Genomic DNA, 26,008 nt, shown 5'->3' on the forward strand with positions numbered 1-26,008 from the left:
CACAATAGTCTACATTTTTTTTCCTGTATTTTAACAACCAGAACCGTTTTTTTAACTGTTTCAGCACTTTATAGACAGAAGCATGTATGGATCTCATTGACCTGTGCATGCTTCTGTCAAACTCAGCAGCCAGAAGCTGGGCTATTTTTACAACAGATATTGGTAATGTTTTAGGTGCAAGTTGTAAACTCACATCCTATTACATTGCCCGAGTTGTATGTTTGAAATGGCAAAACATCTGTATACGAGTTTTGCCATTGCAACTTTTGAGATTGCAGGAAACATACGAGTTTGCATGTTCCCGCACCCCATTACATTTGCAAGATGGTGAAAACGTGTGAGTTAAGTGCTAAACTCGCATTTTTAACCAAATCACATTCCATTACATTTGGCCCCACGTCCTCACCCCTTCCCCAGAACATTTTACTAGGAAGTGGGTGGGATGCGTAAGGATGACCTACACTTCTGGCAATCCGGCAATCCATATAACGCCCCAAAACATAGGGAGAACACCCTCACATTCCAGAAGGTTAGGCAAGTATGATTACGTGCCTGAGCTATTGCATTTGGTATCCAGATGATAGATCTACACTGTCTAGTTAGACAGACAATAGGTCGACATGCGTTAAGTTGACACGTTCAAAAGGTTGACCGATGAAAGGTTGGTAGTGCTTAAGGTTGACAGATAAATAAAGTCGACAGGTTCAGAAGATCGTCATGACACTCAAATGGTTGACTTTTTTGGGGTTTTCACATGTTTTCCCAACATTTGCTTAATTTACTAACCAAGTGGACTATGATTGGGAATAGTAACCCGTGGGGAGTGCAGCGAGACACCTTGCCTGAAGCATGGCGAATGAAGCGAGGGTTTACATTTCTACTGACATTGGTCACAAAACATGACATATAAAAGCTGTGGCCAAAAGAAAACCAAAAGATGTTTCAACCATTGTCATTGGCCTTTTGATCATATTAACCTATTGTTCCTGTCGACCTGTCATCTGTTGACCTTGTGTACCTGTCAACCTAATATATGTCGACCATGTGGTGTTGACGTATTGACTGTCCATCTTCTACACCACACCCATTGCATACAGAACTAAACATCACACCACCATTACATCCAGATCTAGCCTCTACAGGTCCAAATGCATGAGATCCGTACCGTGGGAAGAAAAGCCTTTTCTTTTCCAGATAAGCATTTAGTCCTTTCATGATCTTATCTAGAAGTACGTTACTGTCCTGAAGCTTCTCCAGGAGCCCAGTCAGGGAGGTTGCACTTAGGACCTACAACACAATAAGTTTGTCAGCAATCAGTAGCTGATAATGTAATAATACATCTAGTAGAGGTAACAATTGCGTGGTACATAATGCTCTTGTTATGCCCAGGTGCAAAAGGCACCTTTCCTATATGCTGTTTCTGTGCAAGACAGAGAGATCTTTCTAAATGACAAATTGCAGGTATTAATACTGCCAAATTCAGAGAACAGACACAAGGCAGTGGAGAACCCCTGACGTGCCCTCTGCAATTGGTGATATTGGAGAGGGGATGCAGCTAAAAATCTGGCTGTCGGGATCCTGGTATTGGTGATACATCATATTCAGAATAAGGGCGCAGTCATGGAGAAAGTTTATACTGAAGTAGAAGTCCTACTGGACATTGTGCCTCTGCTGTTCTGCTATTGTTTTTTACTGTTAAATCTTTATTATGATGGTTATTTTAAATTTTTGGTACAGTACACTCAATTGTTGTAAAGTAATAATATGAAATAATAGGATTTTGATAACCTACCGGCAAATCCTTTTCTCCTAGTCCGTAGAGGATGCTGGGGATGACATCAAGACCATAGGGTATAGACAGGATCCGCAGGAGACATGGGCACTCTAAAGACTTTTCATTGGGTGTGAACTGGCTCCTCCCTCTATGCCCCTCCTCCAGACCTCAGTTGTAGGAACTGTACCCAGGGAGACTGACATTTCGAGGAAAGGAATTACTTAACTAGTGGTGAGATATCTACCAACTCAAACCCTCAACCATGCCGCACACATGGCATTCAACATAACACACGCCAACAGGCACGAACTAATTGCAGCAACATGCTGAAACCAAGATAACACAACTTGTGTAACTGTAATACCTAAACTGCAGGTAACGTACGCACTGGGACGGGCGCCCAGCATCCTCTATGGACTAGGAGAAAAGGATTTACCGGTAGGTTATCAAAATCCTATTTTCTCATACGTCCTAGAGGATGCTTGGGATGACATCAAGACCATGGGGTCTATACCAAAGCTCCAGTACGGGCGGGAGAGTGCGGATGACCCTGCAGCACCGATTGACCAAACTTATCGGCTAAGGTGACAAACTTGTAGAATTTTGCAAATGTGTTTTACCCTGACCAAGTAGCTGCTCAGCAAAGTTGTAATGCCGAGACACCCCGGGCAGCCGCCCAGGAGGAGCCCACCTTCCTAGTAGAATGGGCCTTCACCGACATCGGTAACGGCAATCCAGCCGTAGAATGAGTTTGCTGAATCGTACCTCTGATCCAGTGCGCAATAGTCTGCTTGGAAGCAGGACACCTAATCTTGTTGGGAGCATACAGGACAAACAAAACCTCTGTTTTCCGTATTCGAGCTGTTCTAGCGACATAACTCTTCAAAGCTCTAACCACATCTAGAGACTTTGACTCAGCAAACGTGTGAGTAGCAACTGGCACCACAATAGGTTGGTTTATGTGGAAAGAGGAAACCACCTTTGGAAGAAAATGTTGACGAGTTCTCAACTCTGCCCTATCTTCATGGAAGATCAGGTAAGGGCTCTTGTGGGACAAGACCCCCAAATTAGACACCCGCCTTGCGGATGCCAACGCCAAAAGCATCACAACTTTCCAAGTGAGAAAATTCAACTCTATTTCTTGTAGAGGCTCAAACCAACCCGACTGAAGGAACTGCAACACCACATTAAGGTCCCATGGTGCCACTGGAGGCCCAAATGGAGGCTGGATGTGCAGAACCCCTTTCACGAACGTCTGAACTTCTGGAAAGAGAGGCCAATTGTTTTTGGAAGAATGCTGACAAGGCCGAAATCTGGACCTTGATTAACCCCAATCGGAGGCCCGAAATCTGGACTTTGATTGACCCAAATCTAAGGCCCGCATCCACACCAGCCTGCAGAAAATGGAGAAAGCGTCCCAACTCAAACTCTTCCGTAGCAGCCTTCTTGGATTCACACCAAGACACATATTTTATCCAAATACGGTGGTAATGTTTAGACGTTACTCCTTTCCTGGCCTGAATAAGAGTGGGATGACTTCCTTGGGAATACCCTTTCGGGCTAGGATCTGACGCTCAACAGCCATGCCGTCAAACGTAGCCGCGGTAAGTCTTGATACACACACGGCTCCTGCTGTAGTAGGTCCTCTCGAGGAGGAAGAGGCCGAGGATCTTCTATGAGCAACTCCTGAAGATCTGGATACCAAGCCCTCCTTGGCCAATCTGGGGCAATGAAGATTGCTCAAACTCTTGTTCTTCTTATTATTTTGAGAACTTTTGGAATCAGTGGAGGGAAAACATATACCGACCGAAACACCCACTAGGTCACCAGTGCATCCACTGCTATTGCTTGAGGGTCTCTCGACCTGGAACAATATCTCTGAAGCTTCTTGTTTAGACGAGATGCCATCATGTCTACTTGAGGAACTCCCCAAACACTCGTCACCTATGCGAAGACTTCTTGGTGGTGGCCCCACTCTCCTGGATGGAGATCGTGTCTGCTGAGGAAGTCTTCTTCCCAGTTGTCCACTTCCGGAATGAAAATTGCTGACAGAACTCTAACATGTCTTTCTGCCCAGAGGAGAATCCTTGTCACCTCTGCCATTGCCGCTCTGCTTTTCGTTCCGCCTTGCCTGTTTATGTACGCGACTGCTGTTACATTATCCGACTGGATCTGCACGGGATCTTGAAGAAGATGTACCGCTTGTAGAAGGCCGTTGTAAATGGCTCTCAATTCCAGAACGTTTATGTGAAGGCAGGCTTCCTGACTTGACCATATTCCTTGGAAGCTTTCCTCCTGTGTGACAGCTCTCCAGCCTCGGAGACTTGCATCCGTGGTTATTAGGACCCAGTCGTGAATCCCAAACCTGCGTCCCTCTAGTAGGTGAGAACTGTGTAGCCACCACAGGAGCGAAATCCTGGCTTTGGGGGACAGGATTATTTTCCTGTGCATGTGTAGGTGGGATCCGGACCACTTGTCCAACAGGTCATACTTGAATACTCTGACATGAAATCGGCCAAACTGTATGGCCTCGTAGGCCACTACCATTTTCCCCAACAACCGAATGCATTGATGGATCAACACGCTTGTTGGTTTCAATATATGTTTGACCATTTTCTGGATTTCCAGAGCCTTTTCCACTGGAAGAAATACTCTCCGTACTTCTGTGTCCAGAATCATCCCTAAAAAGGACAATCTTGTCATCGGTTCCAACTGTGACTTTGGAAAATTCATGATCCAACCGTGTTGTTGGAGTATTGACAGGGAGAGTGCGATGTTCTGCACCAACTGTTCCCTGGATCTCACTTTTATCAGGAGATCGTCAAGATAAGGAATTATATTGACTCCTTTTTAACGAAGGAGGACCATCATCTCCGCCATCACCTTGGTGAATACCCTCGGTGCCGTGGAGAGTCCGAACGGCAACGTCTGAAACTGGTAATGGCAATCCTGTACTGCGAATCTCAGATAAGCTTGGTGAGGAGGATAAATGGGAACATGCAAGTAAGCATCTTTTATGTCTACTGACACCATGAAGTCCCCCTCTTCCAGACTGGAAATCACTACCCTCAGAGATTCCATCTTGAACTTGAACCTTTTCAGGTAGAGATTCATATTTTTCAGGTTTAAAATCGGTCTGACTGAGCCGTCTGGCTTCGGAACTACGAAGAGGCTTGAATAAAAAAAACTTCTTCTTAATGTGCCAAGAGTACCACGACAATGACCTGATCCTGACATAATTTTTGAATTGCCGTTGTTACTGCCTCTCTTCCCGGAAGAGAAGCTGGCAAGGCCGATTTGAAAAATCGGCACGGGGGGACGTCTTGAAACTCTAGTTTGTACCCATGGGACACTATTTGTAAGACCCATTGGTCCAGGCCAGATTGAATCCAGATTTGGCTGAAAAGTTTCAGACGTGCTCCCACCCGAGCGGACTCCCGCAAGGGATCCCCAGCGTTATGCTGCAGATTTGGCAGAAGCAGAGGTGGACTTCTGCTCCTGCGATCCGGGAGACGCTGCGGATTTCTTTCCTTTTCCCCTTACCCTACCTGCAAAAAAAGGAGAGACCTTTGGCCTTTTTGTATTTGTTGGGCCGAAAGGACTGTATGTGAGAGTGATGTGTCTTTTTCGCCTGTGTAGGAGCATAAGGCAAGAATGTCGACTTACCTGCGGTAACAGCCGAGACTAATGCATCCAGCCCATCACCAAACAAGGCCTCACCTTTATACGGGAGAGCCTCCATATTTTATTTTGGAATCTACATCAGCATTCCACTGGCGAATCCACAACGCCCTCCGAGCTGATACTGCCATGGTAGCGGTTCTTGATCCCAAGAAACCAAAATATTTCATGGATTCTAGTAAATACGCAGCAGCGTCTTTGATATGACCTAACGTTAGGAGTATCTCGTCTCCATCTATTGTGTCAATGTCTAATGACAAGTTTTCTGACCACTTTTCAATAGCACTACTCACCCACTCACAGACAATGGTAGGCCTGAGTTGTGTAACATTGGCCACATCAATAAATCACCTCACTCACTTGCGGTCTGTCGGCTCCTTAAGTGAAGCCATTCCAGGCGCAGGGAGAAACACCTTTTCTCTTTTATGACAGCGCCGTGTCTAAAATGCGGGGTGACTCCCACCTTTTTTGGAAAAAGGTAAGTTGCCTGAATTCCTTTTGGGAATCTGAAATTTCTTTTCAGGTTAAATCAGACCTGAGGTGGAGGGAAAAATAAGAATTTACTTACCGATAATTCTATTTCTCGTAGTCCGTAGTGGATGCTGGGGACTCCGTCAGGACCATGGGGAATAGCGGCTCCGCAGGAGACAGGGCACAAAAATAAAGCTTTAGGATTAGGTGGTGTGTACTGGCTCCTCCCCCTATGACCCTCCTCCAAGCCTCAGTTAGGATACTGTGCCCGGACGAGCGTACACAATAAGGAAGGATATTGAACCCCGGGTAAGACTCATACCAGCCACACCAATCACACCGTATAACTTGTGATCTGAACCCAGTTAACAGTATGACAAACGTAGGAGCCTCTGAACAGACGGCTCACAACAAATAACAACCCGATTTTTTTGTAACAATAACTATGTACAAGTATTGCAGACAATCCGCACTTGGGATGGGCGCCCAGCATCCACTACGGACTACGAGAAATAGAATTATCGGTAAGTAAATTCTTATTTTCTCTAACGTCCTAAGTGGATGCTGGGGACTCCGTCAGGACCATGGGGATTATACCAAAGCTCCCAAACGGGCGGGAGAGTGCGGATGACTCTGCAGCACCGAATGAGAGAACTCAAGGTCCTCCTCAGCCAGGGTATCAAATTTGTAGAATTTTGCAAACGTGTTTGCCCCTGACCAAGTAGCAGCTCGGCAGAGTTGTAATGCCGAGACTCCCCGGGCAGCCGCCCAGGATGAGCCCACTTTCCTTGTGGAATGGGCCTTGACAGATTTAGGTTGTGGCAAGCCTGCCACAGAATGTGCAAGTTGAATTTTGCTACAAATCCAACGAGCAATCGTCTGCTTAGAAGCAGGAGCACCCATCTTGTTGGGTGCATACAATATAAACAGTGAGTCAGACTTTCTGACTCCCGCCGTTCTTGAAATATATATTTTCAATGCCCGGACCACGTCCAACAACTTGGAATCCTCCAACTCGTTAGTAGCCGCAGGCACCACAATAGGCTGGTTCAGGTGAAACGCTGACACCACCTTAGGCAGAAAATGAGGACGCGTCCGCAGTTCTGCCCTGTCCGTATGGAAAATCAGATATGGGCTCTTATATGATAAGGCCGCCAATTCTGATACTCTCCTGGCTGAAGCCAGGGCCAGTAGCATGGTTACTTTCCATGTAAGATACTTCAACTCCACCGATTTGAGCGGCTCAAACCAATGGGATTTGAGAAAATCCAAGACTACATTAAGATCCCACGGTGCCACTGGGGGCACAACCGGGGGCTGTATATGTAGTACTCCTTTTACAAAAGTCTGGACTTCAGGAACTGAAGCCAATTCTTTCTGGAAGAAAATCGACAGGGCCGAAATTTGAACCTTAATGGTCCCCAATTTGAGGCCCATAGACAATCCTGTTTGCAGGAAATGTAGGAATCGACCCAGTTGAAATTCCTCCGTGGGGGCCTTCCTGGCCTCACACCACGCAACATATTTTCTCCAAATGCGGTGATAATGTTGTGCAGTCACCTCCTTCCTGGCTTTTACCAGTGTAGGAATGACCTCTTCCGGAATGCCTTTTTCCCTTAGAATTCGGCGTTCAACCGCCATGCCGTCAAACGCAACCGCGGTAAGTCTTGGAATAGACACGGTCCCTGCTGAAGCAGGTCCCGTCTTAGAGGTAGAGGCCACGGATACTCCGTGAGCATCTCCTGAAGTTCCGGGTACCAAGTTCTTCTTGGCCAATCCGGAGCCACTAGTATCGTTCTTACTCCCTTTTGCCGTATAATTCTCAGTACTTTTGGTATGAGAGGCAGAGGAGGGAACACATACACTGACTGGAACACCCACGGTGTTACCAGAGCGTCCACAGCTATTGCCTGAGGATCTCTTGACCTGGCGCAATACCTGTCCAGTTTTTTGTTGAGGCGGGACGCCATCATATCCACCATTGGTTTTTCCCAACGGTTCACAATCATGTGGAAGACTTCTGGATGAAGTCCCCACTCTCCCGGGTGTAGATCGTGTCTGCTGAGGAAGTCTGCTTCCCAGTTGTCCACTCCCGGAATGAATACTGCTGACAGTGCTATCACATGATCTTCCGCCCAGCGAAGAATCCTTGCAGCTTCTGCCATTGCTGTCCTGCTTCTTGTGCCGCCCTGTCTGTTTACGTGGGCGACTGCCGTGATGTTGTCCGACTGGATCAACACCGGCTGACCCTGAAGCAGGGGTTTTGCCAGACTTAGAGCATTGTAAATCGCTCTTAGCTCCAGTATATTTATGTGAAGAGACATCTCCAGGCTTGACCATACTCCCTGGAAGTTTCTTCCCTGTGTGACCGCTCCCCAGCCTCTCAGACTGGCATCCGTGGTCACCAGGACCCAGTCCTGTATGCCGAATCTGCGGCCCTCTAACAGATGAGCACTCTGCAACCACCACAGAAGAGACACCCTTGTCCGTGGCGATAAGGTTATCCGCTGATGCATCTGCAGATGCGATCCGGACCATTTGTCCAGCAGATCCCACTGAAAAGTTCGTGCGTGGAATCTGCCGAATGGAATCGCTTCGTAAGAAGCCACCATCTTTCCCAGGACTCTTGTGCATTGATGCACAGACACTGTCCCTGGTTTTAGGAGGTTCCTGACAAGTTCGGATAACTCCCTGGCTTTCTCCTCCGGAAGAAACACCTTTTTCTGAATCGTGTCCAGAATCATTCACAGGAACAGCAGACGTGTCGTCGGGGTCAACTGAGATTTTGGAAAATTCAGAATCCACCCGTGTTGTTGCAGCACTAGTTGGGTTAGTGCTACTCCGTCTTCCAGCTGTTCTCTGGACCTTGCCCTTATCAGGAGATCGTCCAAGTAAGGGATAATTAATACGCCTCTTCTTCGTAGAAGGATCATCATTTCGGCCATTACCTTGGTAAAGACCCGAGGTGCCGTGGACAATCCAAACGGCAGCGTCTGAAACTGATAATGACAGTTTTGCACCACGAACCTGAGGTACCCTTGATGTGAAGGGCAAATTGGGACATGCAGGTAAGCATCCTTTATGTCCAGGGACACCATAAAGTCCCCTTCTTCCAGATTCGCTATCACTGCTCTGAGTGACTCCATCTTGAACTTGAATTTTTGTATGTACAGGTTCAAAGATTTCAGATTTAGAATAGGTCTTACCGAGCCGTCCGGCTTCGGTACCACAAATAGCGTGGAGTAATACCCCTTTCCCTGTTGTAGGAGGGGTACCTTGACTATCACCTGCTGAGAAAACAGCTTGTGAATGGCTTCCAATACCGTCGCCCTGTCTGAGGGAGACGTTGGCAAAGCAGACTTTAGGAACCGGCGAGGGGGAGACTTCTCGAATTCCAACCTGTAACCCTGAGAAACCTGCAGAATCCAGGGGTCCACCTGTGAGCAAGCCCACTGTGCGCTGAAATTCTTGAGTCGACCCCCCACCGCTCCTGAGTCCGCTTGTAAGGCCCCAGCGTCATGCTGAGGGCTTTGCAGAACCCTGGGAGGGCTTCTGTTCCTGGGCAGGGGCTGCTTGCTGCCCTCTCTTACCCCTTCCTCTGCCCCGAGGCAGATATGACTGTCCTTTTGTCCGCTTGTTCTTATAGGACCGAAAGGACTGCGGCTGAAAAGACGGTGGGGTAAATTTACTAAGCTCCCGATTTTGACCGAGATGCCGTTTTTTCATCAAAGTGTCATCTCGGTAATTTACTAAGCACTAATCACGGCAGAGATGAGGGCATTCGTAATTTTTTGCAAGTCCAAGTAAAAAATTACGAATGAATACACCATCGGTCAAAACGCGGCTGTTTAAGTATGAATCTCGGTCATTTACTAAGAAGTGCAAAGCAAAAAAAATACAAACACTGCCGTGAAAAATTACAACTCGTAAAAAAGTGCTAAAAAAAAAACAGACCTGCTTTTTTTTTCCGTGATTAGATAGGCATGCAGGGATCCATGAGATCCGTGCATGTATATCAGTGGGAAGGGGTGGGAAAGTGCTTATTTTTTCAAAAAAAAATTGCGTGGGGTCCCCCCTCCTAAGCATAACCAGCCTCGGGCTCTTTGAGCCGATCCTGGTTGCAAAAATATGGGGGGGAAAATGACAGGGGTTCCCCCATATTTAAGCAACCAGCATCGGGCTCTGCGCCTGGTCCTGGTCCCAAAAATACGGGGGACAAAAAGAGTAGGGGTCCCCCGTATTTTTAAAACCAGCACCGGGCTCCACTAGCTGGACAGATAATGCCACAGCCGGGGGTCACTTTTATATAGTGCCCTGCGGCCGTGGCATCAAAAATCCAACTAGTCACCCCTGGCCGGGGTACCCTGGGGGAGTGGGGACCCCTTCAATCAAGGGGTCCCCCCCCCCCAGCCACCCAAGGGCCAGGGGTGAAGCCCGAGGCTGTCCCCCCCCATCCAATGGGCTGCGGATGGGGGGGCTGATAGCCTTTGTTGTAAAAGAAAAGATATTGTTTTTAGTAGCAGTACTACAAGTCCCAGCAAGCCTCCCCCGCATGCTGGTACTTGGAGAACCACAAGTACCAGCATGCGGCGGAAAAACTGGCCCGCTGGTACCTGTAGTACTACTACTAAAAAAATACCCAAAAAAAGACAAGACACACACACCGTGAAAGTATAATTTTATTACATACATACACACATACATACATACTTACCTTAAGTTCCCACGCAGGTCGGTCCTCTTCTCCAGTAGAATCCAAGGGGTACCTGTTGAAGAAATTATACTCACGAGATCCAGGGGTCCAGGCTCCTCAGGAAATCCAGGGGTAATCCACGTACTTGAAAAAAATAACAAAACGGTGTCCCGACCACGAACTGAAAGGGGACCCATGTTTGCACATGGGTCACCTTTCCACGAATGCCAGAAACCCACTTTGACTTCTGTCTAAGTGGGTTTCTTCAGCCAATCAGGGAGCGCCACGTTGTAGCACTCTCCTGATCAGCTGTGTGCTCCTGTCCTCACTGACAGGCAGCACACGGCAGTGTTACAATGTAGCGCCTATGCGCTCCATTGTAACCAATGCTGGGAACTTTCTGCTCAGCGGTGACGTCACTTTAGGTCAACCGCAGGGCAGAAAGTTCCCAGCATTGGTTACAATGGAGCGCATAGGCGGGCGCTACATTGTAACACTGCCGTGTGCTGCCTGTCAGTGAGGACAGGAGCACACAGCTGATCAGGAGAGTGCTACAACGTGGCGCTCCCTGATTGGCTGAAGAAACCCACTTAGACAGAAGTCAAAGTGGGTTTCTGGCATTCGTGGAAAGGTGACCCATGTGCAAACATGGGTCCCCTTTCAGTTCGTGGTCGGGACACCGTTTTGTTATTTTTTTCAAGTACGTGGATTACCCCTGGATTTCCCGAGGAGCCTGGACCCCTGGATCTCGTGAGTATAATTTCTTCAACAGGTACCCCTTGGATTCTACTGGAGAAGAGGACCGACCTGCGTGGGAACTTAAGGTAAGTATGTATGTATGTGTGTATGTATGTAATAAAATTATACTTTCACGGTGTGTGTGTCTTGTCTTTTTTTGGGTATTTTTTTAGTAGTAGTACTACAGGTACCAGCGGGCCAGTTTTTCCGCCGCATGCTGGTACTTGTGGTTCTCCAAGTACCAGCATGCGGGGAGGCTTGCTGGGACTTGTAGTACTGCTACTAAAAACAATATCTTTTCTTTTACAACAAAGGCTATCAGCCCCCCCATCCGCAGCCCATTGGATGTGGGGGGACAGCCTCGGGCTTCACCCCTGGCCCTTGGGTGGCTGGGGGGGGGACCCCTTGATTGAAGGGGTCCCCACTCCCCCAGGGTACCCCGGCCAGGGGTGACTAGTTGGATTTTTGATGCCACGGCCGCAGGGCACTATATAAAAGTGACCCCCGGCTGTGGCATTATCTGTCCAGCTAGTGGAGCCCGGTGCTGGTTTTAAAAATACGGGGGACCCCTACTCTTTTTGTCCCCCGTATTTTTGGAACCAGGACCAGGCGCAGAGCCCGATGCTGGTTGCTTAAATATGGGGGAACCCCTGTCAATTTTTTTCCCCATATTTTTGCAACCAGGATCGGCTCAAAGAGCCCGAGGCTGGTTATGCTTAGGAGGGGGGACCCCACGCAATTTTTTTTTACGATTTTACAGTGTTTAATTAAAAAAAAAAAAAAAAAGAACCCCAGCACGGATCACACAGATCCGGCCGAGATTAATTGTAAAAAAAGTCGGCAGTGTTTTGCTAATCACTGCCGTAAAAAACAAAAAAAAAACACGAATGACATCGACATCGGAAGAAAAGAAAAACCCGAATACGGCAGCTTAGTAAATTAGTCGTAATAAATTCAAAAAGTTGCAGTTTTACACTTTCGATGTCATTCGTGATTGAACTTTGACCTTTTTTCGGAAATTACGAATGTTAGTAAATTTACCCCGGTGTCTTTTTCTGTTGGGAGGGGGTCTGAGGTAAAAAAGTGGATTTTCCGGCAGTTGCCGTGGCCACCAGATCCGATAGACCGACGCCAAATAATTCCTCCCCTTTATACGGCAATACTTCCATATGTCGTTTGGAATCCGCATCACCTGACCACTGTCGCGTCCATAAACTCCTTCTGGCAGATATGGACATCGCATTTACTCTCGATGCCAGAGTGCAAATATCTCTCTGCGCATCTCGCATATAAAGGAAAGCATCCTTTAATTGCTCTATAGTCAATAAAATACTGTCCCTATCAAGGGTATCAATATTTTCAGTCAGGGAATCCAACCAGACGACCCCAGCACTGCACATCCAGGCTGAGGCGATGGCTGGTCGCAGTATAACACCAGTATGTGTGTATATACTTTTTAGGGTAGTTTCCAGTCTCCTATCCGCTGGATCCCTGAGGGCGGCCGTATCAGGAGACGGTAACGCCACTTGTTTTGATAAGCGTGTGAGCGCCTTATCCACCCTAGGGGGTGTTTCCCAGCGCGCCCTAACCTCTGGCGGGAAAGGGTATAATGCTAATAACTTTTTTGAAATTAGCATTTTTCTATCTGGGTTAACCCACGCTTCATCACATACATCATTTAATTCCTCTGATTCAGGAAAAACTACAGGTAGTTTTTTCACCCCCCACATAATACCCCTTTTTGTGGTACTTGCAGCATCAGAGATATGCAAAGCCTCCTTCATTGCCGTGATCATATAACGTGTGGCCCTACTTGAAAATACGTTTGTTTCATCACCGTCGACACTAGATTCAGTGTCTGTGTCTGGGTCTGTGTCGACCGACTGAGGTAAAGGGCGCTTTACAGCCCCTGACGGTGTCTGAGACGCCTGGGCAGGTACTAACTGGTTTGCCGGCCGTCTCATGTCGTCAACTGATTTTTGTAATGTGCTGACATTATCACGTAATTCCATAAACAAAGCCATCCATTCCGGTGTCGACTCCCTGGGGGGTGACATCACCATTATCGGCAATTGCTCTGCCTCCACGCCAACATCGTCCTCATACATGTCGACACACACGTACCGACACACAGCAGAAACACAGGGAATGCTCTTATCGAAGACAGGACCCCACTAGCCCTTTGGGGAGACAGAGGGAGAGTTTGCCAGCACACACCCAAGCGCTATAATATATATGGGAACAACCTTATATAAGTGTTGTTCCTTATAGCAGCTTAAATATATCCAATATATCGCCAAAAAATGCCCCCCCTCTCTGTTTTACCCTGTTTCTGTAGTGCAGTGCAGGGGAGAGTCCTGGGAGCCTTCCTCACAGCGGAGCTGAGCAGGAAAATGGCGCTGTGTGCTGAGGAGAATAAGCCCCGCCCCCTATTTCGGCGGGCTTTCCTCCCGTAGTTTTAGATAACTGGCATGGGTTAAATACATACATATAGCCTTAATGGCTATATGTGATGTATTCTTTTGCCATAAGGTATTAAAATATTGCTGCCCAGGGCGCCCCCAGCAGCGCCCTGCACCCTCCGTGACCGCTTGGTGTGAAGTGTGTGACAACAATGGCGCACAGCTGCAGTGCTGTGCGCTACCTTCATGAAGACTGAAGAGCCTTCTGCCGCCTGTTTCCGGACCTTCAATCTTCAGCATCTGTAAGGGGGGTCGGCGGCGCGGCTCCGGGACGAACCCCAGGGTGAGACCTGTGTTCCGACTCCCTCTGGAGCTAATGGTGTCCAGTAGCCTAAGAATCCAATCCATCCTGCACGCAGGTGAGTTGAAATTCTCTCCCCTAAGTCCCTCGATGCAGTGAGCCTGTTGCCAGCAGGACTCACTGAAAATAAAAAAAATAAAAAACTTTTTCTAAGCAGCTCTTTAAGAGAGCCACCTAGATTGCACCCTGCTCGGACGGGCACAAAAACCTAACTGAGGCTTGGAGGAGGGTCATAGGGGGAGGAGCCAGTACACACCACCTAATCCTAAAGCTTTATTTTTGTGCCCTGTCTCCTGCGAAGCCGCTATTCCCCATGGTCCTGACGGAGTCCCCAGCATCCACTTAGGACGTTAGAGAAATTACATTACTTCTTTACTAAAGTAAACCCTCTCCTTGTGGTAAAAGAGGGGGCTTCGTAACTTCTAACACCTCCTTTATAGCTAAAACATGTTTTGAATGCTTTTTTGCTAACTTAGGACCTATTCCCCTGGAATCACTAGTGTCGACACAGGAATCAGAGTCCGTGTCAGTATCAGTTTGTACTACTTGTGCAAATTTGTATGTGACCCAGAAAGGTCCCTGTGGATGAAAGGTAGAACTATTAAAAATCACATCTTCAACAGATTATTTTCATTTTCTGTATGAGATTCAGTCCAACCTCTTACTGATAGGATTCACACTATCATATGACCTTTCACCCAGTCAGGCTCTTGGTGTCATATTACACCTCTGTGTCCCTAACATGTCTCCACAGAGTTCCCTGCCACAGACATGTCACACACGTGCAGAATCACACCACAGACACTCCGGGATTTATAGGGGACAGACCCACAGTAAAATCTGTCAGAGGGACACAGATGGGATTTGCCAGTTCACAACCCAGCACCAGTAACACCACAATGTCTGTGAACACAAAATGCCCACTGACATGCAGCACTTTTATAATGTTAATCACACAATTATATAGCACCAAATTCACTGTGGCCCCCCCTGTTTTGCACCCTGATACTTGTTCAGTAGTGGAGGAGGACCAGCCTTGTCTCTGCAGCCTGAGGAGAGAGAGAAAATGGCGCTGAGCAGTGTGCTGGCTGACTGAGGAGGAAGCTCCACTCTTCAATGGTGTGTTTCTCCTCAGCTTTTATGAGGTAATTTTTTATACTGGTGGGGGTAGGACTGTGCCTCAGCAACTTATGCCCCTTATTTATGCCAGTTTCCATAGGTTTCATGCTGCCCAGGGCGCCCCCCCTCCGCGCCCAGCACCCTGCAGTGCCTGTGTATGCAGGGCCGTCTTTTCGTATGGGCTCAATGGGCTCTTGCCCAAGGGCCCCAGGAGTAAAAGGGCCCTAGGCTGATAGCTGAGAGTCCCCTCTTTCCAGGGATACCAGATTTTTGAAAATCGGCCCTGGGGAACCGGAGATATCCGACTTCAAAGCAGTGGTCCCTGTCCAAGCCAGTTAATTGTTCTTCCCAGACAGATATCTCAGGTTCTGTCTGACTTCGAGATTTTCTGAGGGTATACTCCAAAAGCTGGGACTCTCCCCTTTTGGTGAGCACTGGCAGCTTGTCTCTACTATGCCCAGAACCAGAGATATCAGCCTTCCAGCAGCTGGTCCCTGCTCCAGCTCCACACGCTTGGTATGCAGTTTTATATGTTTGTTGGTGGACTGCTGTGGCTCCTGCACTCTGATCCCCAAGTCCCCAGTACCTCCTGAAAGGTGGGACTCTCTAGTTTGTTATGTTATCCCATTAAAGCTAAGAAATATATTTCCAGGAACTGGAGATATCTGCAGTAAAGCAAGCTGCTCTCCCACCAGAACATTATGAATATTAAGCCCACTCCACTATCGACCTCTCCCCTACTGTACATATTAAACATCCCCTACCACCCTGAAAGTCATGTACCAGGTCCCCTTCATTCAGCCCAATGCCCCCTTCTACAGTTTAGTGCTCTCCTTCCTGCCCCATATGTGCAGTAAAGGAGTAATTAGCAGAAATTATTTCTCCAGGTCCTACATGCTGAGCGGAAGATATGACACCTCCTACCGCCCGCGGAACATCAAAGCTGCCGCTGATAGCACCCCCACCCCTACCGCTGGAGGATGGGTAGGGGCCCCAGTGCATTGCTGTGCCCAGGGGCCTACACTGCTGTTAAGACGGCTCTGTGTGTATGTGTGGGCAATATGGCGTGCTGCGCTCCCGCCAGCCACGCGGTACCTTTAGCCGTCACTTTCTTGATTGAAGATCTGTCTTCTAACACTCACCTGTCTTCTGGCTCTGTCAGGGGGGTGACGGCGTGCTGCGGGAGTGAGCATCTAGGCACAGCTAGCGTTCAGTTCCCTTCAAGAGCTAATGGTGTCCTGTCAGCCAGAAGCAGAGCCATGAAACTCTTTGGGAAGTTGGTTCCTACTTTACCCCCTCAGTCCCACGAACCAGGGAGTCTGATGCCAGCAGATCTCCCTGAAAATAAAAAACCTAACATAAGTCTTTTCAGAGAAACTCAGTAGAGCTCCTCAGAGTGCATCCAGTCTGCCTGGTCACATTTCTAAAACTAAGGTCTGGAGGAGGGGCATAGAGGGAGGAGCCAGTTCACACCCAATGAAAAGTCTTTAGCGTGCCTATGTCTCCTGCGGATCCCGTCTATACCCCATGGTCTTGATGTCGTCCCCAGCATCCTCTAGGACGTATGAGAAAATAGTAAACCATAAAAGCATATAACTTAAAATAGAGTGTGAGTGCCCCCTGCAGGTGATGATGTATATGACTCTCACTCTACTCCTAGATTGTGAGCTCCTTGGAGCAGGGCCCTCTTCCCTTCTGTTTACACAACCCTCTTCTCTCACATTTTAATTACAGCCTACGTAGCGAATGTCTAAGGGCTTAATTCAGACCTGATCGCTGGGCTGCACATTTTGCTGTCCTGCGATCAGACAGTTGCCGCCTCCAGCGGGAGTGTAAATTGGCCGTGCAAGTGTGCGATGCTATGTGTAGCAGAGCTGCTAAAATCCACTTTGTGCTGTATGTGTGCAACCCAGGACTTACTCCTACAGTGCAGTCACATCAGTCTGATCGGGTCCGGAGCTGACGTCAGGCACCCTCCCTGAAAACGCTTGGGCATGCCTGAGTTTTTATGGACATTCCCTATAAACGCTCAGTTACCACCCACAAACGGCCTCTTCCTGTCAATCACCTTGCGAATGCCCGTGCGATCGGATTTGTTGCACCTTCCCGTCGCTGACCGGCGATGCCTGTTGTCCGACGCGCGTGTGCATTGTGGTGCATACGCATGCGCATGCGCAGTTATGACCTGATCACCCGCTGTGCGAAAACGCACAGCAGCGATCAGATCTGAATTAGGCCCATACCTGCATCTCCTCTTGCTCATTACTGCTTAACTCTTCCAGTGGCTGCCGGCCCCCAGTAATATGATGACTACTCCTTTGCTTCCTTCACCTCGGCTGTAGTGTATACTGAGAACTGTGCTGCTAATTGTTACCTGTGCTCTGGTTTTGTTTTTCTGTTACTGTAATGTTAAGTTCTGTGTACCCTGTATTGTTCTTATGTCTGCCGAGTGTACGGCGCTGTAAAACACTTGTGGCACCCTATAAATAAAATGTAATAATAATAATAATACTTTGGCTAAGTCGTAAAAATTACATGGAGTGTATAAAGGGTAAGGCTGGCGGGTGGTCTTCAGTATGCCGGCTGTCGGGATCCCGGCGCACAGTATACCGGCGCCGGAATCCCGACAGCCGGCATACCGACACTTATTCTCCCTCGTGGGGGTCCGCGACCCCCCTGGAGGGAGAATAAAATAGTGTGGCGCGCGTAGCGCGCCACCGTGCCCTCAGCATGGTGAGCGCAGAGAACCCGAAAGGGGCTCATTTGCGCTCGCCACACTGTCGGTATGCCGGCGGTCGGGCTCCCGGCGCCGGTATGCTGGTCGCCGGGAGCCCGACCGCCGGCATTCCATACTACACCCATGCTGGCCGCTGGCATGTTCTGTGCTCCCTTATCTACAGCATAAGACAAAACAATGAGAAAATTACCTTAGGGTCCTTTACACAGTGTTTCATGATCTCTCTCCAGTTCTTATCCACTGTCTGGAAGAGCCGCCCTTCTTCAGGCATTTGCTGCATGATGTCCTCGGAGGAGAATATGGGGTCTAGGTACAGCCACTGGGCCTGTACTTTCAGCCATTCATCAATCGTTTCTTGGATCCGTATCAGTCGTTCCTCCCATTGCTAAAGGTGGCGACAGTAAGAGTTTAGTACATGCCTTATACAATATAATATAGATGTATACTGCTGTGTCCTCATGCACCTGGCCTCAATACGCCATAAGGGGTGAGACACCTATTGTTAGGAGAAGATGGGACCCGTGTGACTCTGTAGCGCTGGTGTAATGTTTACATCTTTTCTGCATGAAAATGCATCTTAGTGGCAATGCACCAGGAAACTGCACTGATTCATTTGGTATATGACACTTGTATACTGTATCTCTGTGTGACTGAGTCTGTATACAGGGGTGGTATTCATGTGACCGCCGGTCAGCTGACTGACAGTCACATGACGTCCTCCACCAGCCCGACGGGTCACTGTCCCGATGGTCGGCATGCCGACCAACAGGGACTATTTCCACTCGTGGGTGTCCACGACACCCATAGAGTGGGAATAGAACCCGTGGCGACCGCAGGTCGCCACCGAGCCCGCAGCGTGGCGAGCGCAGCGTGGACTCGCCCCTCCCCGCCGGGATCCCGGCGTCGGTATGCTGCCGGGATCCCGGCGTCGGTAAGCTGACCGGCGGTCAGGAGACCACCGGTCAGCCGTACTACACCCGTATACAGAACTTGGCATGGAAAAGAGCCACAGCCGCTGCATCATAGCATTTCATATGCAGACTCAGTCACACACAGATATACAAGTGTCACATTTCAAATGAATGACTGTAGCAATAGTGTATGAGGACGCATCTAGCTTATTCTGAGCAGGATTCAGACCCGGCTATGGCCGCATATTTTGTCATAGTTGTGCAATTTTATGATAATGATGCTACAAAAACCCTTCCCTGGTGCACAGCCGTGCGCCCACATCTGAAAGCACAGAAACGCCCGCTGCCAGGATCCGTAGACTCTGTTACCGCCCAGTCACTGTCCAGTAAGGCCCTTACCTTTCTTCTACTGTGCATTTAAAGTTGATCTGTAACTCTGTACACAAAATTGGGAAGCATGTGCGGTAAGACTCAGACGCATAAACATATGAAAGAACATAGGGACTAAGGGGTCTTTATCTCCATCCAAGGGGTGTAGTATGGCTAACCGGCGGTCTCCTGACCGCCAGTCAGCATCCCGACGCCGGGATCCCGGCAACATACCGACGCCGGGATCCCGGCGGGGAGGGGCGAGTGCAGCAAGGCCCTTGCGGGCTCGCTGCGCTCGCCACGCTGCGGGCTCGGTGGCGACCTGCGGTCGCCACGGGTTCTATTCCCACTCTATGGGTGTCGTGGGCACCCACGAGTGGAAATAGTCCCTGTTGGTCGGCATGCCGACCATCGGGATAGTGAGATGTCGGGATGCCGGAGGAGGTCATGTGACTACCACCCCCATCCAAGGCTTAGTAAATATAGACACCTAATTCATGTGTGTACATAGATGCAACTGTAATTTTCTTTTGCGAATGTTAGCAAGTGTAGTTCCTCAACAAAATAAAACAGATTTAATCATTATTAACCCACATCCACCACCCTGTGAGGAGGGAAGAACCTTAATGCTATCTGCACTGAGTTCGTTTTTTCTTGGGTGGGGTGGGGGCTTTTTTTTTTTTTACAGGACCGATTCCATTACTTTTCCAAAATTGGAGGCTATTACATTCCCCCTATGAGTTTATCTTGCTCATTTATCATTAAACAACTGTATGACTATTAAGAAAGCTCATATAATTCCACTAATATAATCTGAACCCTTTACCTATATCTGTAGCACAGGTGAGCTGATCCTGAGCAAATACTGTATGTAGGAGAAACCGGAAGAGGCTTTGCCGCTGAATTACGGCTACCTGGATGGGAACTGGAAGGAGTAACTGAGCTAGTAAATATAGTATTTCATGCACCTTTATTTCTTTCTCAAAGGGCTTGATGAAAGGAGATCCCCGCATTGTTTGAGTCTTTACGATCTGGTCATCCAGCGTGGTCTGGATTTCATCTACTGCTGATAGGATGGAGACCCCCGACTCTCTATAGGAGCTGGTGCTAAAAGAAATAGAGTCCCACATATCTTCCATAGTATGCATTGCTTTCTCCAGAGAGTACTCCTAATTGGAGAGAGAGAGAGAGAGAGAGAGAGAGAGAGAGAGAGAGAGTGAGAGAGTGAGAGAGAGATGTTCCATTGTTATTACTAATTCACTTTATTCTGCACTCATTGCACTCATGGCTGTAGCACAGGATTTAGGATTAGTAAGAGATGAGATGTTCGTCAGGATGTAATGGAGTCCGAGATTGGCTGTCACCCCGCACCTCTGGCGATCTCGGACTCCATTACATCCCGCCGAATAAGGGAGATTGGAAACTAATTAAAACTACTGTATATAAACTATTCATCAAATACCAGAAAGTAAAGATGGCAAAAAAGGTGATAATCTAGCAATTCTTCCGAAGTGGGGAATGATTAGGATGTGACATGCATGAGATATTCTTCTATCTGGAAAGGCAAATCAGTTTATTGATTTTCACCTCCTGACAACTTTAATATACTGGTTTTGCATATACCCCCCGTATTTTTTACTAAATACACCGCTTTATCATCCTGGCTTCCCTCACTTCCCTCAGTAGGCAACAGGTAGTCCTCGGGTTGCATATAGTCTTCCCAGCCTCCGGCATTATTGGCAGATATGGTTGTTATAGCTGGTGTCACTTGTTTATCTTACATTAATATGCATGTAGATATCTCATTAATATGCATGTGGATAAGCGTCTCCTTCTTTGATTAAATCTATTGTTTTAAAAATGTATTCTGAACTAATGTGTAATGTATAACGTTGTCCATCTAGGACAGTGATAGGCTGATAGGCTTCAGGGGCCACATTGGGCGCCCCTCTAACCTTAAAAAGGCCCCATAATATCCTTAATCCTAGCAATAAATTAAATAAATACATTCAACAAAAAATTAGACATATCAGCAAGCATTTTAATCAAGTGTTACAAGTTATATCAAAGAAATATTACAATAAAGCTGAGTAAAGGCTCCACATTGAGCATGCCCAACATAAAAGAAAATAACTAAAACTTAATGAAGCTGGAGCTCAGCCAGCATGTACTGGCTCCCTCGGCACAAACTTAAAACTGATGGATGATTGGGGATCGAGGGGGAGGAGCCTGTTTTATTTCACGATAGATTTAAAGTGCCAGCTCCCTAAAGCCACCTGTCGACACCCCAGTGTCCTAAGGATATCCCAGTGCCCCCTAGTGGCCGTATGAGAAATTACAATAAAGCGGAGTGAAGGCTCCACATTGAGCATGCCCAGACTGTCTGGTCCATGGGTAATCCAGCCTGATGCTCTCTAACAAGACTATGTTTTCAGCCAGTGAAGACATCTGTAGGTACATAGCACACAGCCACTAATAACAACACAAGCTTACCTTACTAGCTGCAGCACTAATCTGTTCAAATTTGTCTAGATAGGGAGTTAAATTCTCCTTCAGAACCTTCTTCAGGGTCGTGCCGGAGTTCGGCGTGAGGTCATATCCAACAATCTCTGACATCTGAAGCCAATGACGGGCTCTGACTCCGCGGTTACAGAGGATACTCACCAAGGGGACATATTCCTGTAAGGGAGACAAATATATTTAGGTGTTTGTGCTAATGACACTAAGAAGTCCTATCAGGAACCATGGTCAGCAGAATCACCGTGGCTTTCTGATGCCATAGGATGTATTATGATGTTGGCAGTAGGAAGACACGGTTCAGCTTACCCGATGGGGGCACAGAGCATAACATTTAAGGGGGAGATGTATCAAACCTTCTGAAGAGGACAGAAACCAATCAGCTTCTACCAATCAAGTTTTAGAATGTACTTGATAAATGAAAGATAGAAGCTGATTGGATAATATGGGCAACTCTTCCACTTATCCTCTTTAGAAGGTTTGATACATATCCCCATTACAGAGGAGGCTCCTACCACAGGGTGAGAATTCCAGTGAGATCATTGCCTGCTTTAAACCTGTGGACTGTTAAGGTGGCTAATAAATGATTATGGGGTTGTAGTGAGTTATAAAGGCGCACACTGGGCCTGATTCAGAAGTCCACGCACTGCCAATGTTGTACATAGTGAAGCAATTGTTACTGTTCATGTGTCTAAGTGGCACAGTGTATGCGTCCCGATTGTGTACAATTTCAGGCGCACGCAGGGAGACGTGTATTGGAAATGTAGTGGGCGTTCCTGGGTGGTGACAGGGAGGTGTCAGCGCACAACTGGAGATGGCCAGGATTATGGCAGTCTCACTGGCTTTTTGGTGGCAGTGGTTGCATACACCCTCCATAGAGCTTGAGCAAGTTTTGTTGGTGTGACCGATGGTGATGCCTAAGGAGGCACCAATTGGTAAAACTGTATGTTCGGAAGCTGACTCTGGTCATCTCAGTCCTTGCACAATCGGACGCATGGATGTACACAAGGGGAAGACTTTATATCTGCATTTGCATAAAGCTGAAGATAGGCAACCCCCACTAGACGCATCTATGGGTGCTTCTGCATCTCTCTCAGAATCAGGCCACAATCTGGTCCATAAGACTGTGGACATTGATGTGATATGGACTGTCATTGATCTGTCTGACATCCAATAGGCATATACACCACTTTGTTTGCTTTTTCTGAGTGCTCTTCCACGTGCTCTCGTCTGATCCTCATTTTGTTATTTGCCAGCATAAAATCAGTGTAAATATACTTGGCCCCACACAATGATTACTGTTTCAGTCCCATTTTTACACTCGGATACACACACACACCTAGGGTTAAGCGCTATATTTATTAGCACTTTTCATATATGCAGAGAGCTGAAAGTCATGCTGTGTATGCCATATGATATGTACATACCTTAAAAGCCTTGATTTGCTCCATGATAGATGAAAACATGACGATTACACGGCTTTCCTTTGTCTCTTCTTCCACCTTATCCTCGGTTAGTGTCCGCTCACGGCCGGCCTTTTTCTTCTCCTGTTCCACCTTCTTCTGCTTCTGCTGGAACAATTTCATCATCTTGTAAACCTCTCTGTAGTACTCATCCACCTCAGCATCCATGCTTTCCCCATTCAAGTCAAGGAAAGCTCCATCCATCCACCTACGATAAACATATATAACATGATAAGTATTGGACCCATAAGCCTTCGCAACAATTATATCAAAGAAAATTAATGCTAGTTGTCATAGCACCAAAGATTTTCAAATACTGTACCGCTCTTAAGACGGGCCATATTTTTTCAAATTATAGGGGGTAATTCAATTTGAAGCAAGGTGTCGCTGGACATCACCGCGATCTCGGTCTGTGCACATTACCATGAAACATTATTATCATTTATCGAAGCTATTTGGTTAGTAATATCTAAATGTAAGGTTTTCTATGTATACTTTTCCTTTGTGTTCCTGTGACTATGGGTCTTATTATGAGTTGTGCAGAAAGTGTCTGTAGATGTGGGCAGCCATATTAACCTGATTTATTACCTCATGCTAATGTGATTATCTGTTCAACTAATTCGGGGGTTGTGTGAATGTAAGTGGAAACATGTACTGACCATTTATGCAGTGAGAATAGTGGGGATGGCGGTAGTAAACGAAATAGGGGAGAAGTGGGGGAGGGGGGGTAAGAGCAGGCGGTAAGGTTACTAACATGGGTACTAAAAGAGATTTTAACAAAGCACTAACCAATGACGATTACAGGTCATCATTGCTACATAAGGTGAAAGTTGTCCCCAACACAAGGGAAAATACTTATCTTAGTTGTATGTATGTAAACGCTAGAAGCATTACTGGTAAAAAGGGCGAATTAGAAATACTTGCAGCAAGCAAACAATATGATATTATAGGCATTAATGAAACTTGGTGGGATGAATCTCATGATTGGACAGTCAATCTAGAGGGCTATACACTGTTTAGGATAGACAGACTAAATAAAAAGGGTGGAGGGGTGTGTCTTTACGTAAAGCCATTTTTAAAACCTGATATACAGGAAGATATTCAGGAGGGGACTGTAGACACTGTCTAGACATTATGGGTAGAAATTGCATGCGGGGAAAAAGGAATAAAAAAAGTTAGTATTGGGTGTATGCTATAGGTCGCCTGGTATTAACGTATCTGATGAGGAATTGTTACTAAAGCAAATTGAAAGAGCAGCAGGAGTAGGAGACATAGTAGTGATGGGAGATTTTAACTATCCAGAGATAAACTGGAAAAACGATTCATGTGATACTGCTAGGGGCAATATGTTTTTAAACACACTTAATGATAACTACTTAGTTCAACTAATTGAGGAACCAACTAGGTACAATGCAACCTTAGACCTGGTATTAACAAACAATGGGGATTTGGTATCAGGTACTATAGTAGGGGAACCCATAGGAAACAGCGACCACAATATGGTTACATTCAATATCAGTTTTCATAAACAGCCCTATACTGGCTCAACCAGGACTCTAAACTTTAGCAAAGCGAATTTTGAAAAGATGAGGGTATTTTTCAGGGATATTGTATGGGAAGGTTTGTTTTTAGGAAAAAATACTACGGAGAAATGGGAGGTACTAAAATTCCTGCTAGCTAAAAATACTCTCAAATTTATTCCTACGAGCAGCAAAAAAAGGAATAAAAATCATAAACCAATGTGGCTTCACAAAAAGATAAAGGAACTTATGGGCAAGAAAAGGCGAGCATTTAAAAAATACAAATCTGACGGGGAAGCAGAGTCATTTCAGCACTATAAGGAATGTAACAAAATATGCAAAAAGGAAATAAGAGCGGCTAAAGTAGAAACTGAAAAACTAGTAGCAAAGGAAAACAAAGCGAATCCCAAAAAATTATTTAAATACATTAATAGCAAGAGATTAAAGAAAGAGTATAGGCCGTTTAAAAGACAAGTTGGGAGTCTTAAGCAAAAATGATAATGACATAGCGGACACACTAAATGAGTTTTTTTCAACAGTATTTACTAGAGAAGACCCAATTCAGGGACTAACACATAATCTCAATAATGAGAATATCCCACTGATAGGTACTTATTTAAGCGAGGAAGTAGTCTGTGACCGATTAAAGCATTTAAAGATTAATAAGTCACCAGGTCTTGATGGTATTCACCCAAGGGTTCTAATGGAGCTTCACTCTGAACTTGCAAAACCGCTATTTTTGATCTTTAAGGATTCAGTAATATCAGGTATTGTTCCCAAAAACTGGCGTATAGCGGGAGTAGTGCCTATATTCAAAAAGGGAAGTAAAGCTGAACCAGGTAATTATAGACCAGTTAGTCTTACATCTATAGTGGGGAAAGTATTGGAAGGTATTCTAAGAGATAGTATTCAGAAGTTCCTTGAAGTCAATAAGGTAATTAAAAGGAATCAACATGGGTTTATGAAGGACAGATCCTGTCAAACCAACTTACTTGGCTTTTATGAAACAGTAAGCGCAAACCTAGATCAGGGTAAAGAGGTGGATGTAATCTTTTTAGATTTTGCCAAAGCATTCGACACTGTACCACACATGAGACTTATCTACAAGCTACAAGAAATAGGGCTAGGAAGCACAATATGCACTTGGGTCAAAAACTGGTTAGATAATAGGGAGCAGCGCGTTGTGGTTAATGGATTTTTTTCAAATTGGACTGAAGTGCTAAGTGGTGTGCCGCAAGGCTCAGTATTAAGA

The 26,008-nt window shown here is 46.7% G+C and overlaps 1 protein-coding gene across 1 annotated transcript in view; it reads right to left on the reverse strand.

Annotated features, from left to right (window-relative positions):
* Positions 1 to 26,008, reverse strand: part of DNAH12 (dynein axonemal heavy chain 12) — a 320,238-nt gene that overhangs the window by 187,861 nt on the left and 106,369 nt on the right. Inside the window, exons 17-21 of the mRNA XM_063940858.1 lie at positions 23,201 to 23,444; positions 21,750 to 21,935; positions 20,225 to 20,425; positions 18,167 to 18,361; positions 1,166 to 1,287 (exon numbers count right to left, since the gene is read on the reverse strand). Coding sequence (XP_063796928.1) covers positions 1,166 to 1,287; positions 18,167 to 18,361; positions 20,225 to 20,425; positions 21,750 to 21,935; positions 23,201 to 23,444 — 948 coding nt within the window. The remainder of the gene's footprint in view (positions 1 to 1,165; positions 1,288 to 18,166; positions 18,362 to 20,224; positions 20,426 to 21,749; positions 21,936 to 23,200; positions 23,445 to 26,008) is intronic.

This window comes from Pseudophryne corroboree, chromosome 9, assembly GCF_028390025.1.
Source record: "Pseudophryne corroboree isolate aPseCor3 chromosome 9, aPseCor3.hap2, whole genome shotgun sequence".
NCBI classification, from domain to species: domain Eukaryota; kingdom Metazoa; phylum Chordata; class Amphibia; order Anura; family Myobatrachidae; genus Pseudophryne; species Pseudophryne corroboree.